At 38.0% G+C, this 14,524-nt stretch overlaps 1 protein-coding gene across 3 annotated transcripts in view; it reads left to right on the top strand.

Moving 5' to 3' along the window:
* LOC133581207 (UDP-glucuronosyltransferase 1A1-like) overlaps positions 1-14,524 on the top strand; it is a 40,177-nt gene that overhangs the window by 975 nt on the left and 24,678 nt on the right. The window contains exons 3-5 of one of the 3 annotated variants that reach the window (XM_061935312.2): positions 8,167-8,884; positions 11,280-11,343; positions 11,415-11,563. In XM_061935312.2, the coding sequence (XP_061791296.1) occupies positions 8,417-8,884; positions 11,280-11,343; positions 11,415-11,563 (681 nt within the window). In that variant the 5' untranslated portion in view covers positions 8,167-8,416. Of the gene's footprint in view, positions 1-1,003; positions 2,817-3,314; positions 5,170-8,166; positions 8,885-11,279; positions 11,344-11,414; positions 11,564-14,524 lie in introns of those variants that run through there. The other 2 variants (XM_061935302.1, XM_061935317.1) reach the window with 2 other exon arrangements.

The raw sequence follows: 14,524 nt of genomic DNA on the forward strand, positions 1-14,524 counted from the left end.
AATGTCATGGCTGTTTTGAGTTTCCAATAAGTTCTACAACTATATATATATATGTACCGTATTTTTCGGAGTATAAGTCGCTCCGGAGTATAAGTCGCACCGGCCGAAAATGCATAATAAAGAAGGAAAAAACATATATAAGTCGCACTGGAGTATAAGTCGCATTTTTTGGGGAAATTTATTTGATAAAAGCCAACACCAAGAGTAGACATTTGAAAGGCAATTTAAAATAAATAAAGCATAGTGAACAACAGGCTGAATAAGTGTACGTTATATGAGGCATAAATAACCAACTGGTATGTTAACGTAACATATTATGGTAAGAGTCATTCAAATAACTATAACATATAGAACATACTATACGTTTACCAAACAATCTGTCACTCCTAATCGCTAAATCCCATGAAATCTTATACGTCTAGTCCCTTACGTGAATGAGATAAATAATATTATTTGATATTTTACGGTAATGTGTTAATAATTTCACACATAAGTCGCTCCTGAGTATAAGTCGCACCCCCGGCCAAACTGAAAAAAACTGCGACTTATAGTCCGAAAAATACTGCATATATGTTATAGACATAATATAATATATCTGTATATATATAATATACTGTACACATATTGTGTATATATTCGTATATATGTTAGATTTTATATCGCTAAATTTAGTCTATTTATACCTGCATTGTCCTTTCCATACTTACACTTTCCATCATTGTAACTGAGCTACTGTGTTGAACAATTTCCCTTGTGGATCATTAAGGTTTGTCTAAGTCTAACTCTTATTTTTTTGTGATAGAGTGATTGGAGCACTGGGATTAAAGGCCTCACCTTTTCTCCTCCAAACATATTGCTGGGTATTATGGCCAAACAGCTCCATTTTTGTTTAAGCTTACCCCAGAACTTTCCTCCAGAAGGTCTTATCTTTGTCCATGTGATGTCAGATGAAACAAAAATTGAGCTGTTTGGCCACAATACCCAGCAATATGTTTGGAGGAGAATAGGTGAGGCCTTTAATCCCAGGAACACCACACCTACCGTCAAGCATGGTGGTGGTAGTATTATGCTATGGGCCTGTTGCCAATGGAACTGGTGCTTTACAGAGAGTAAATGGGACAATGAAAAAGGAGGATTACCTCCAAATTGTTCAGGACAACCTAAAATCATCAGCCCGGAGGTTGGGTCTTGGGCGCAGTTGGGTGTTCCAACAGGACAATGACCCCAAACACACCTCAAAAGTGGTATGGGAATGGCTAAATCAGGCTAGAATGAAGGTTTTAAATGGCCTTCCCAAAAACCCTGACTTAAACATGTGGACAATGCTGAAGAAACAAGTCCATGTCAGAAAATCAACACATTTAGCTGAATTGCACCAATTTTGTCAAGAGGAGTGGTCAAAAATTCAAGCAGAAGCTTGTGGATGGCTACCAAAAGCGCCTTATTGCAATGAGACTTAACATTGCTGTATGTATACTTTTGACCCAGCACATTTGCTCACATTTTCAGTAGACCCATAATAAATTCATTAAAAAAAAAAAAACTTCAAGAATGTTTTTTGTGACCAACAAATCACTCTATCACAAAAAAATAAGAGTTGTAGAAATGATTGGAAACTCAAGACAGCCATGACATTATGTTATTTACAAGTGTATGTAAACTTTTGACCACGACTGTACCTTTTCACTGACATGTATACATTTTCTTCTTATTTGTAGGTTTTTTTTAGGATTGTAAACACGCCCTCGTGCTACAAAGTTTACTTTTGAGGGGAAAATGCAAAAATGTTGATGTCCCTGCAAAGCACGGGGATAATGTAGTGCTTGTCAATTATTTTTTGTTACGCCCACCCAGGGAAAATATATAGTATTATTTGTCTATAAAATTGTTATAAGTATACCTCTGCATAACGTTATATCCTTATTAACATTAAAGACATATAGAGTAACTTAAGCAAAAACTTTATTAACATTGTTTTAGGTCTGTATTTAAATTGCATATATTTTCCTGAAATAAAACACTTACACATACTTATATACACTTATATATATATATCCTTATATAAACATTTTTGACCGACTTGAACTATTTGATGCAAAAAATAAAATAAAATTGAACAATCTCAATGAATGATATTAATTTAAAAATGATCACTAACATTAACTCAGAGCACAATATATACACAACAATTTAACCTACGAAACAAAAATGAATAAAATTATTTGTTTTATTCAACGTCACAACCTGACATTGATTAAATGTCATCAAAAAGCATGTTGTTTCAACGTTGTATTTGTGTTGTAGAATATTGGTTGGGAAACGACCAAAATTCGACGGTCAAATCAATGTCAGAACCCGACATTGATTAAACGTCGTCAAAAAGCATGTTTCAACGTTGTATTTGTGTTGTAGAATATTGGTTGGGAAATTACCAAAATTCAAAGGTCCAATCAACGTCACAATCCGACATTGATTAAACATCGTCAAAAAGCATGTTGTTTCAACTAAGGCTGAAACGACGCGTCGACGTCATCGGTTACGTAAATACGTCGACGTCATTTTTGTGCGTCGACGCGTCGCATATTTACGTCACACCACTGTCATGGCGGAGCGCAGAGCAAACGATGCGAGCGAGGGGAAAAAAACACGCCAAAAGTGTGGGAGTATTTTAATAAACGGCCTAATAATGTTGTTTTATGCACACTGTGTCGAGCGGAAATGGCGTATCACAGCAGCACAACGGCTATGAACGAGCATCTAAAAAGAAAACATCCGACAGCGTTCTTCCCATCACCATCAACGAGTCAATCATCCGCGTGAGTATACGTTGTCATCATTACACAAAAACATGAATGTGTCATTTGTATCTGCGTTGTAAATTCATAAACTAAAGCACCGTTTTGCTCTGAGAGGCGTGTTTGGCGTGCCTGTTCAGTGTTTACAAAGACGCGCTCCTCTTTAACGCTAACGTTAATAAGTTGTACAAATACCTTTTACAACATTAACAGTTACATATACTATCTTTAACGCTAACGTTAATAAGTTGTGCAAATACCTTTTGCTACATTAACAGTTACATATACTATCTTTAACGCTAACGTTAATAAGTTGGGCAAATACCTTTTACAACATTAACAGTTACATATACTATGTACAAACGAACAATTAACTTCACTTTAATCATACTATCATTGTTGTGTTATTAAACCAATTTAACAAGATAATGTGTGTAGTTTAATTAACCTTTTGTATTAAAGTAAGCTGTATTTGGGTATATTTAAAATGAAAATTAATTGTTGTCTCTTATGTTGCAGCAAACGACAAAGCAGTGTCCAGGATTTTTTTCCAAAGAGGCATGGGACTGAATGCACACCCCAAGTGGCCGCTGACCTGACTGATGGTGTCCTGGAAATGATGGTCATAGACATGAGGCCATTAAATATGGTAGAAGGGGAAGGATTTCAAAAAATGATCAAACGGTTTCACTCTGGCTACACACTACCATCAAGAACCCACTTCACTAAGCTTATGGAGCAAAAATACACAAAGAAAATGAATGAAGTCAAAGCAATCCTGAAAAATGTGAAAGGAAAACTGACACTCACAACTGATGCATGGACAAGTATGGCCACTGAAGCTTACCTTGGTGTCACCATTCACTTTGTTAATGATGAGTGGGAGCTTACCTCAATTAACTTGACAACAATGCCCCTCAATGAAAAGCACACTGCAGAAAACATTGCCTCTTGGATTGAGGATGTTGTCAATAAGTTTGAAATAAACATAAAACTAGTACAAGTCATTGTACATGACAATGCTGCAAATGTTGTTGCAGCTTTAAGAGTTCTTGAGGAACGACATGGTGTTTCATCCCTCAGATGTGTTGGCCATACTCTACAGCTTGTAGTTAACCATGCTCTAAAGGACAACCACATCAGCAGAGCTTTAGGAGCAGCAAGAAGTTTGGTCGAGCACTTCAGAAAAAGTGAGCTATCCAGTACAAAACTAAAGGTTAAGCAAAAACAAATGGGTTCTCCAGACCACAGCCTCATACAAGATGTGTCTGTGAGATGGAACAGTTCCTTTTACATGATTAGTCGCCTGCTTGAGCAGAGGTGGCCAATAACAGCAACTCTGTCAGATCCGGAGGTCACTCAAAGAGGGAAGCATTTTCTGGATCTTAAGGCTGACCAGTGGAGCTTGCTTGAAGAACTTGAACAAATTCTGAAACCTTTTGAATGTGCAACTGTGTACCTGAGTGGAGAATCTTATGTAACAGTTTCCGCTGTCCCTCTGCTGGTCAAAGGGCTTCGGAAGGCTACACAAACTGCTTTTGAAAATGCATCAATCAAGTGTTTCCAGGTCACTGCTGCACGTGAGATAACATCCAGGTGGGAAGCCGAGACCACATTCAAAGATGATGGACCAAATGTGTGCATATTAGCAGCTGCACTTGACCCACGATTCAGGAAGCTGAAATTCCTGACTGCAGATGAGTGTTTAAAAGTTCAATACAAGCTGCATGCAATAGTTCTGGAGGAGAAAAGAAGGGAAAAGGAGAGACACGCTCAACAGGGCACAGCAATGCAAGTGGAAAGACCAGATGCTGACAGGCGGCCAGTATCTTTACTAGACACACTTCTTGGCTCAGATTCAGATGAACTCAGCAACAATGAGGAAGACAACAATGACAGTAATGATGCTGAAATGGTCAGAAACGAGTTAGTGTCTTATTTTGGAGAATCCCCCATTTCCAAGGATGAAAACCCATTAAAATGGTGGAAAGAACATCAGGCAAGGTTTCCAAATCTGGCAATGCTGGCTCGGTCTTACCTCTCAGTTCCAGCCACATCGACCCCTTCTGAGCGCCTATTTTCAGCTGCTGGGAATATTGTAAACAAGAAAAGAACCAGCCTCACCCCAGAGCATGTAGACATGCTAACCTTTCTTCATTACAACTGTTAGTCACTCACTGGAATGAGTAGAATTGGTTATAGTGTACTGTGTTGGACTGGATGTTTATTTTGCACATTTTAAAAGCAATACTTAATGTTTACAGTGCTCCAGAATATTTAGATTGGCACAAATGTTTACAGTGTTACAGAATGTTTTGCCATGTTTTCAATGTTGACTGAGTGGCCATACTTTTTTTTTTTGTAAATAAAAGCCATGCCTTTTGAAAAAAACTGGCCTAAATGAATTTTTTTCATCTTAATTTTAAATAAAAAAAATAATCGGTAAAAGGAAAAATAATCTATAGATTAATCGGGGGAAAAAAATCTATAGATTAACCGATTAATCGAAAAAATAATCGATAGATTAATCGATAGAAAAATAATCGTTAGCTGCAGCCCTAGTTTCAACGTTGTATTTGTGTTGTAGAATATTGGTTGGGAAACGACCAAAATTCGACGGTCAAATCAACGTCAGAACCCGACATTGATTAAACGTCGTCAAAAAGCATGTTGTTTCAACGTTGTATTTGTGTTATAAAAAGTTGGTTATAAAACGACCAAAATTCAACGGTCAAATCAGCGTCAGAACACGTCGTCAAAAAGCATGTTGTTTCAACGTTGTATTTGAGTTGTGGAATTATGGTCGGGAAATGACCAAAATTCAACGGTCAAATCAGCGTCAAAACCCAACATTGATTAAACGTCGTCAAAAAGCATATTGTTTCAACGTTGTATTTGTGTTGTAGAATGTTGGTCGGGAAACGAACAAATTTCGACGGTCAAATCAACGTCACGACTTGATGTTGATTAAATGTCGTCAAAAAGCATGTTGTTTCAACATTGTATTTGTGTTGTAGAATACTGGTCGGGAAACGACCAAAATTCAATGGTCAAATCAATGTCAGAATCCAACATTAATTAAATGTCGTCAAAAAACAAGTTGTTTCAACGTTGTATTTGTGTTGTAGAATTATGGTTGGGAAATGACCAAAATTCAAAGGTCCAATCAACGTCACAACCCGACATTGATTAAACGTCGTCAAAAAGCATGTTGTTTCATCATCACAGGAAGAGCTGGACGAAGTGGCTGGGGAGAGGGAAGTCTGGGCTTCCCTGCTTAGGCTGCTGCCCCCGCGACCCGACCTCGGATAAGCGGAAGAAGATGGATGGATGGATGGATGGATGGAAATGACCAAAATTCAACAGTCAAATCAGCGTCAAAACCCGACATTGATTAAACGTCGTCAAAAAGCATGTTGTTTCAACGTTGTATTTGTGTTGTAGAATATTGGTCGGGAAACGACCAAAATTCAACGGTCAAATCAATGTGAGGATCCAACATTAATTAAACGTAGTCAAAAAGCATGTTGTTTCAACGTTGTATTTGTGTTGTAGAATATTGGTCGGGAAACGACCAAAATTCGACGGTCAAATCAATGTCAGAACCCAACATTGATTAAACGTCACCAAAAAGCATGTTGTTTCAACGTTGTATTTGTGTTATAAAAAGTTGGTTATAAAACGACCAAAATTCAACGGTCAAATCAGCGTCAAAACCCGACATTGATTAAACGTCGTCAAAAAGCATATTGTTTCAACGTTGTATTTGTGTTGTAGAATGTTGGTCGGGAAACGAACAAATTTCGACGGTCAAATCAACGTCACGACTTGATGTTGATTAAATGTCGTCAAAAAGCATGTGGTTTCAACGTTGTATTTGTGTTGTAGAATACTGGTCGGGAAACGACCAAAATTCAATGGTCAAATCAATGTCAGAATCCAACATTAATTAAACGTCGTCAAAAAACAAGTTGTTTCAACGTTGTATTTGTGTTGTAGAATTATGGTTGGGAAATGACCAAAATTCAACAGTCAAATCAGCGTCAAAACCCGACATTGATTAAACGTCGTCAAAAAGCATGTTGTTTCAACGTTGTATTTGTGTTGTAGAATATTGGTCGGGAAACGACCAAAATTCATTGGTCAAATCAACGTCCGAACCCGACATTGATTAAAAGTCGTCAAAAAACATGTTGTTTCAACGTTGTATTTGTGTTGTAGAATTATAGTTGGGAAATGACCAAAATTCAACGGTCAAATCAGCGTCAAAACCCGACATTGATTAAACGTCGTCAAAAAGCATGTTCTTTCAACGTTGTATTTGTGTTGTAGAATATTGATCGGGAAACGACCAAAATTCATTGGTCAAATCAACGTCAGAACCCAACATTGATTAAAAGTCGTCAAAAAACATGTTGTTTCAACGTTGTATTTGTGTTATAAAATGTTTGTTAGGAAACGACCAAATTTCGACGGTCAAATCAACGTCACGACTTGACATTGATTAAATGTCGTCAAAAAGTATGTTGTTTCAACGTTGTATTTGTGTTGTAGAATTATGGTTGGGAAATGACCAAAATTCAACGGTCAAATCAGCGTCAAAACCCAACATTGATTAAACGTCGTCAAAAAGCATGTTGTTTCAACGTTGTATTTGTGTTGTAGAATATTGGTCGGGAAACAAACAAAATTCAACGGTCAAATCAACGTCAGAATCCAACATTAATTAAACGTCGTCAAAAACAAATTGTTTCAACGTTGTATTTGTGTTGTAGAATTATGGTCGGGAAACGACCAAAATTCAATGGTCAAATCAACGTCAGAACCCAACATTGATTAAACGTCGTCAAAAAGCATGTTGTTTCAACGTTGTATTTGTGTTGTAAAATGTTGGTTAGGAAACGACCAAAATTCAACGGTCAAATCAACGTCACAACTTGACGTTGATTAAATGTCGTCAAAAAGCATGGTGTTTCAACATTGTATTTGTGTTGTAGAATATTGGTTAGGAAACGACCAAAATTCAACGGTCAAATCAACGTCACAACCTTAACGTTGATTAAACGTCGTCAAAAAGCTTGTTGTATTTGTCCATCCATCCATTTTCTACCGCTTGTCCCTTTCGGAGTCGCGGGGGGTATTTGTGTTGTACGGAAAGCGACCAAAATTCAACAGTCAAATCGATGTCAGTCCCCGACATTGATTAAACGTCGTCAAAAAGCAAGTTCTCAACGTTGTTTCAATGTCTTGTGGCTGCTGGGGCCGTTGACGGCAAAATAAACAATTAAGACGGTCATTCCTATCACTGTATTTTGATATTCATATTAGTAAAATGTTTATTTAACTTTTATGTGCAACTCATTTTTTTTAGATTTGCTACTTAAGTGCAGCGGCAGCTGTGCTTTGAATGAATACCGAGGCCTACTACGCTACTATGTTTTACTGTTGGTCATTCTGCTGGTACTTGGAGAGCCAAGTGTGTCCCGAGGTGAACCGCTGACGTAGCGCACTAAAAGCTGGAAAATCACAGCCTTTATGGGCGTGTTTGAAGCACTTTCCCCGCCCCTTCCCCCTTCGCACACACATAGTTGTGTGAGCTGCCTGCACAGGAGAAGACAACAATGTGGACCTTGGTAGGAACGTCTGTGCTCCTGCTGCTAAACATGATCTGTGCTGCGGACCAGACCAGTGGATCCACTCGGAACAACCGCGCCAGTCACACTGCTCCGTCATACCTGGGGAAACTTCTGGTGGTGCCCATGGACGGGAGTCACTGGACCGGCATCAAGGCCGTTGCGCAGGAAATGGGTCGGCGCGGACACCAGGTCACCGTGGTGATTCCGGAGGTCAGCATGCAGTTGGGCCCGGGGGAGCACTACGACACTCTGACCTATCCTGTGCCGTACGACAAGGCCTCTGTTGACTCCATACTGTCCGGCAACAAAGACATGCTGGTCAAATCCACACAGCCTTTCCTGGAGAGAATGCAGAAAAAGTTTGCACAGATGGCACGGATTATGGAAATTATCCACACCGTGTCAGAGAGTCTTCTGTTCAACGACAGTCTGATCGCACATCTGGATCAGCAGGTGAAGCCTCACACTTGCATTGTTGTCTTGGAGCAATGTTGCTGTGTTGCACTCACATGGAGTGGCGAAACTCTACAAACACACAAATATGTTTTTACGATACTCTAGTATACAAACTATTTTCCGCAAATCAAAAAACAGTTCTCAAGCATAAGAACAATTTTCTACAAGTAAAAAAACGATTCGCAAGTGGAAAAAAAATCTTGCAAGTAAAAAAAAACATTTCCTACAATTAAAAAAAAAATTGCAAGTAAAAGAAAACAATTTTTCTTACTTAAAAAAATATTTGCTAGTAAAAAACAATTTTATTCAATTAATAAAATGACTAGCAAATAAAAACAATTTTCTTCAAGTCAAAACATGATTTGCAAGTTTAAAAAAAAAATTGCCAAGTTAAAAAAAAAAAAATTCTGCAAGTAAAACAAACGATTCGCAAGTAATAAAAAATTTTTCTTCAATCCAAAAATGATTTGCGAGTAAAAAAAAATAAAAAATTCCTCAATTAAAAAAATCTTTGCCAGTAAAAGACAATTTTCTTTAATTAAAAAAAACATTTGCGAGTTAAAAAAAAAATTTTTCTGCAAGTAAAAAAAATTTACAAGTTAAAAAAAAATCCTGCGAGAAAAAAAACATTTCCTTCGATTAAAAAATAAATAATCGCAAGTACAATATAAAAACGTTTCTATAATTAAAAAAAACAAGTAAAAAAAACAACAATTTTCTGGAAGTATAAAAACAATTTTCCTTAATTGAAAAATGTCTTTAAGTAAAAAAAACAACAACGATTTGTTTAGTATGAAAACAATTTTCTTAAATGAAATAAAAGATTTGCAAGTATAACAACAATTTTATTCAATTAATAAAACGACTAGCAAGTGAAAACAATTTTCTTCAAGTCAAAAAATTATTTGCAAGTAAAAAAATAAATACAAATTATTCAAATAAAGAAACTATTCCAAAGTAAAAAAAATATTTTCTGCAAGTAAAAAACGTTAAAAGTAATAAAAACAATTTGCAAGTATAGAAACTATTTTCTTCAAGTAAAAAAATTATTTGCAAGTTAAAAGATTTTTTTTCTCAATTAAAAAAAATATTTGCGAGTAAAAAAACTATTTTCTGCAAGTCAAATAATTATTTTTCTTTAATTAAGAAAATTATTTGAAAGTAAAAATAACAATTTTCTTCAGTAAAAAAACGATTCGAAAATATAAAAACATGTTTCTTCAATTTAAAAAAAACATTTGCAAGTAAAAATTTTTTTTTCTGCAAGTAAAAAAATTATTCGCAAGTTAAAAAAAATCCTGCAAGTAAAAAAAACATTTCCTACAATTAAAAGAAAAATCGCAAGTAAAAAAAAAATACAAAAATTCTATAATTAAAAAAACGATTGCAAGTAAAAAAAACAAAAACAAACAATTTTCTGCAATTTTCCTTAAGAAAATTATTTGCAAGTAAAAAACATTTCTTTAAGTAAAAAATAAAAGATTTGTTAGTATGAAAACAATTTTTTTCAATAAAATAAAAGATTTGCAAGTATAAAAACTATTTTATTCAAGTCAAAATATTATTTGCAAGTAAAAAAATAAAAATAAAAAAACGATTCCCAAGTAAAAAAAAATATTTTCGGCAAGTCATAAAAAACATTTTCTTCAATTAAAAGAGTGATTCACAAATAAAAAAACAAACACACAATTTTCCGCACAAACCCCCAACAATTTTCTTTAATTAAAAAAATGTTTTGCAAGTAAAAAAAACAATTTTTGCAAGTAAAAAAATGACTCGCAAGTAAAAACTTTTTACTTAAAGTCAAAAAATAATTAGCAAGTAAAAAACTATTTTCTGCAAGTACAAAAACAATTGGTGAGTAAAAAAAAATTGTTTTTTTTAATTTAAAAAATTGTTTTTTTTAATTAAAATTTTTTTTTTTTTTAATTAAAAAAATTGTTTTTTTTAATTAAAAAAATTGTTTTTTTTAATTAAAAAAATTATTTGCAAGTATAAAAACAATTTTTTTAATTATAAAAACGATTCGCAATTAAAAACAATTTTACCAGAGCAAAAAACTATTCTAAGTAAAAAAAACAAAAACAATTTCTTTAATAATAAAAAACGATTTGCAAGGAAAAACTATTTTCTTCCAGTTAAAAATAAAAATAATATTTTCTTCAATTAAAAAACATTTTTTGCATGTAAAAAAACTATTTTTAGGAGTAAAATGGCGGCCAGAAGAGAAGGAAAACAAGCTCAACCTGTAAGTTAACCTGTAAGTTTATACTTGCGAATCGTTATTTTACTTGGAGAAAATGATTTATTTACTTGAGTAAAAAGATTGTTGTGTGTTTGTTGCAGTACTTTCACTCCATAGAATCATGTGTAACACCTTCTCATCCGGCAGGGCTTTGACGCTGTCCTGACAGACCCCATGTTGCCTACAGGTGCCCTAATCGCTCGCAAACTAGGTAAAAGTCGCAGCAACAGGATGGCTTTTGTTTTGTCTCTTTAAATGGTCTCACTACCGTATCCTTCTTAGGTATCCCCAACATTAATATTCTGAGAGGAATTCCGTGTTTCCTGGATATGCAGTCTGCAGGGTGCCCGTCCCCGCCTTCGTACGTGCCTCGCTTCTTCACTGGACTCACAGACAAGATGGACTTCAAACAAAGAGTCCTCAACACTGTGGTGAGTGCGTCATGTCAAACAAATCCGGTGACTCATTCATTACGTCATGCTTTATAAAGTCCCTAATCAAAAGCCCCGCCCTCCTGAGGCAGGGGTGTCCAAACTTTTTCCACTAAGAGCCGCGGGGGCCATTTTTATATATTTTTATTTTTAAAACCATTAGGGCTCCCCTCAATGTTGGTGAATGTTTAAGGTCCCAGGTCCATAAAAGGGTCTTTAGTCATTCAAGTGTTAAAATTAAGTTGTATCAACACCTAAGTATCTATACAGCGTCATCACTTTTTCCACATGTTATGTTACAGCCTTATTCCAAAATAGACTACATTCATTTTGTCCTCAAAATTCGTAAGTATAAGAACAATTTTCTGCAAGTAAAAAAAAAAACATTGGCAAGTAAAAAAAAACAATTTTCTTCAATTAAAAAAATTAATTGCAAGTATAAAAATAAAACAATTTTCTGCAAGTAAAAAAAACTAATTTCTTCAATTAAAAAAATGATTTGCAAGTAAAAAAAATAAAACAATTTTCTGCAAGTAAAAAAAACATTTGCAGGTAAAAAAAAAAAAATTCTTCAATTAAAAAAATAATTGCAAGTAAAAAAAACATTTTCTTCAATTAAAAAATGAATTGCAAGTAAAAAAACAAAAAATGTTTGCAAGTAAAAAAAAAAATTTTCTTTACTTAAAAAAATAATTGCAAGTAAAAAAAAAAATAAAACTATCTGCAAGTAAAAAAACAAATTTCTTCAATTAAAAAAATGAATTGCAAGTAAAAAAAAACAATTTTTTGCAAGTAAAAAAAACTATTTTCTTTACTTAAAAAAATAATCCATCCATCCATCCATCCATCTTCTTCCGCTTATCCGAGGTCGGGTCGCGGGGGCAGCAGCCTAAGCAGGGAAGCCCAGACTTCCCTCTCCCCAGCCACTTCGTCCAGCTCCTCCCGGGGGATCCCGAGGCGTTCCCAGGCCAGCCGGGAGACATAGTCTTCCCAACGTGTCCTGGGTCTTCCCCGTGGCCTCCTACCGGTCGGACGTGCCCTAAACACCTCCCGAGGGAGGCGATCGGGTGGCATCCTGACCAGATGCCCGAACCACCTCATCTGGCTCCTCTCGATGTGGAGGAGCAGCGGCTTTACTTTGAGCTCCCCCCGGATGACAGAGCTTCTCACCCTATCTCTAAGGGAGAGCCCTGCCACCCGGCGGAGGAAACTCATTTCGGCCGCTTGTACCCGTGATCTTGTCCTTTCGGTCATAACCCAAAGCTCATGACCATAGGTGAGGATGGGAACGTAGATCGACCGGTAAATTGAGAGCTTTGCCTTCCGGCTCAGCTCCTTCTTCACCACAACGGATCGATACAGCGTCCGCATTACTGAAGATGCCGCACCGATCCGCCTGTCGATCTCACGATCCACTCTTCCCTCACTCGTGAACAAGACTCCGAGGTACTTGAACTCCTCCACTTGGGGGAAGATCTCCTCCCCAACCCGAAGATGGCATTCCACCCTTTTCCGGGCGAGAACCATGGACTCGGACTTGGAGGTGCTGATTCTCATCCCAGTCGCTTCACACTCGGCTGCGAACCGATCCAGCGAGAGCTGAAGATCCTGGCCAGATGAAGCCATCAGGACCACATCAAAAAGCAGAGACCTAATCCTGCAGCCACCAAACCAGATCCCCTCAACGCCTTGACTGCGCCTAGAAATTCTGTCCATAAAAGTTATGAACAGAATCGGGGACAAAGGGCAGCCTTGGCGGAGTCCAACCCTCACTGGAAACGTGTCCGACTTACTGCCGGCAATGCGGACCAAGCTCTGACACTGATCATACAGGGAGCGGACCGCCAAAATCAGACAGTCCGTTACCCCATACTCTCTGAGCACACCCCACAGGACTTCCCGAGGGACACGGTCGAATGCCTTCTCCAAGTCCACAAAACACATGTAGACTGGTTGGGCAAACTCCCATGCACCCTCAAGGACCCTGCCGAGAGTATAGAGCTGGTCCACAGTTCCACGACCAGGACGAAAACCACACTGTTCCTCCTGAATCCGAGGTTCGACTATCCGGCGTAGCCTCCTCTCCAGTACACCTGAATAGACCTTACCGGGAAGGCTGAGGAGTGTGATCCCACGATAGTTAGAACACACCCTCCGGTTCCCCTTCTTAAAGAGAGGAACCACCACCCCGGTCTGCCAATCCAGAGGTACCGCCCCCGATGTCCACGCGATGCTGCAGAGTCTTGTCAACCAAGACAGCCCCACAGCATCCAGAGCCTTAAGGAACTCCGGGCGGATCTCATCCACCCCCGTGGCCTTGCCACCGAGGAGCTTTTTAACTACCTCAGCAACCTCAGCCCCAGAAATAGAAGAGTCCACCACAGATTCCCCAGGCACTGCTTCCTCATAGGAAGACGTGTTGGTGGGACTGAGGAGGTCTTCGAAGTATTCCCTCCACCGATCCACAACATCCGCAGTCGAGGTCAGCAGAACACCATCCTCACCATACACGGTGTTGATAGTGCACTGCTTCCCCTTCCTGAGGCGGCGGATGGTGGTCCAGAATAGCTTCGAAGCCGTCCGGAAGTCGTTTTCCATGGCTTCCCCGAACTCCTCCCATGTCCGAGTTTTTGCCTCCGCAACCGCTGAAGCCGCACACCGCTTGGCCTGTCGGTACCTGTCCGCTGCCTCAGGAGTCCTATGAGCCAAAAGAACCCGATAGGACTCCTTCTTCAGCTTGACGGCATCCCTCACCGCCGGTGTCCACCAACGGGTTCTAGGATTACCGCCACGACAGGCACCAACTACCTTGCGGCCACAGCACCAATCAGCTGCCTCGACAATAGAGGTGCGGAACATGGTCCACTCGGACTCAATGTCCAGCACCTCCCTCGTGACATGTTCAAAGTTCTTCCGGAGGTGGGAATTGAAACTCTCTCTGACAGGAGACTCTGCCAGACG

This window comes from Nerophis lumbriciformis, linkage group LG03 (assembly GCF_033978685.3).
Source record: "Nerophis lumbriciformis linkage group LG03, RoL_Nlum_v2.1, whole genome shotgun sequence".
Lineage (NCBI taxonomy): Eukaryota > Metazoa > Chordata > Actinopteri > Syngnathiformes > Syngnathidae > Nerophis > Nerophis lumbriciformis.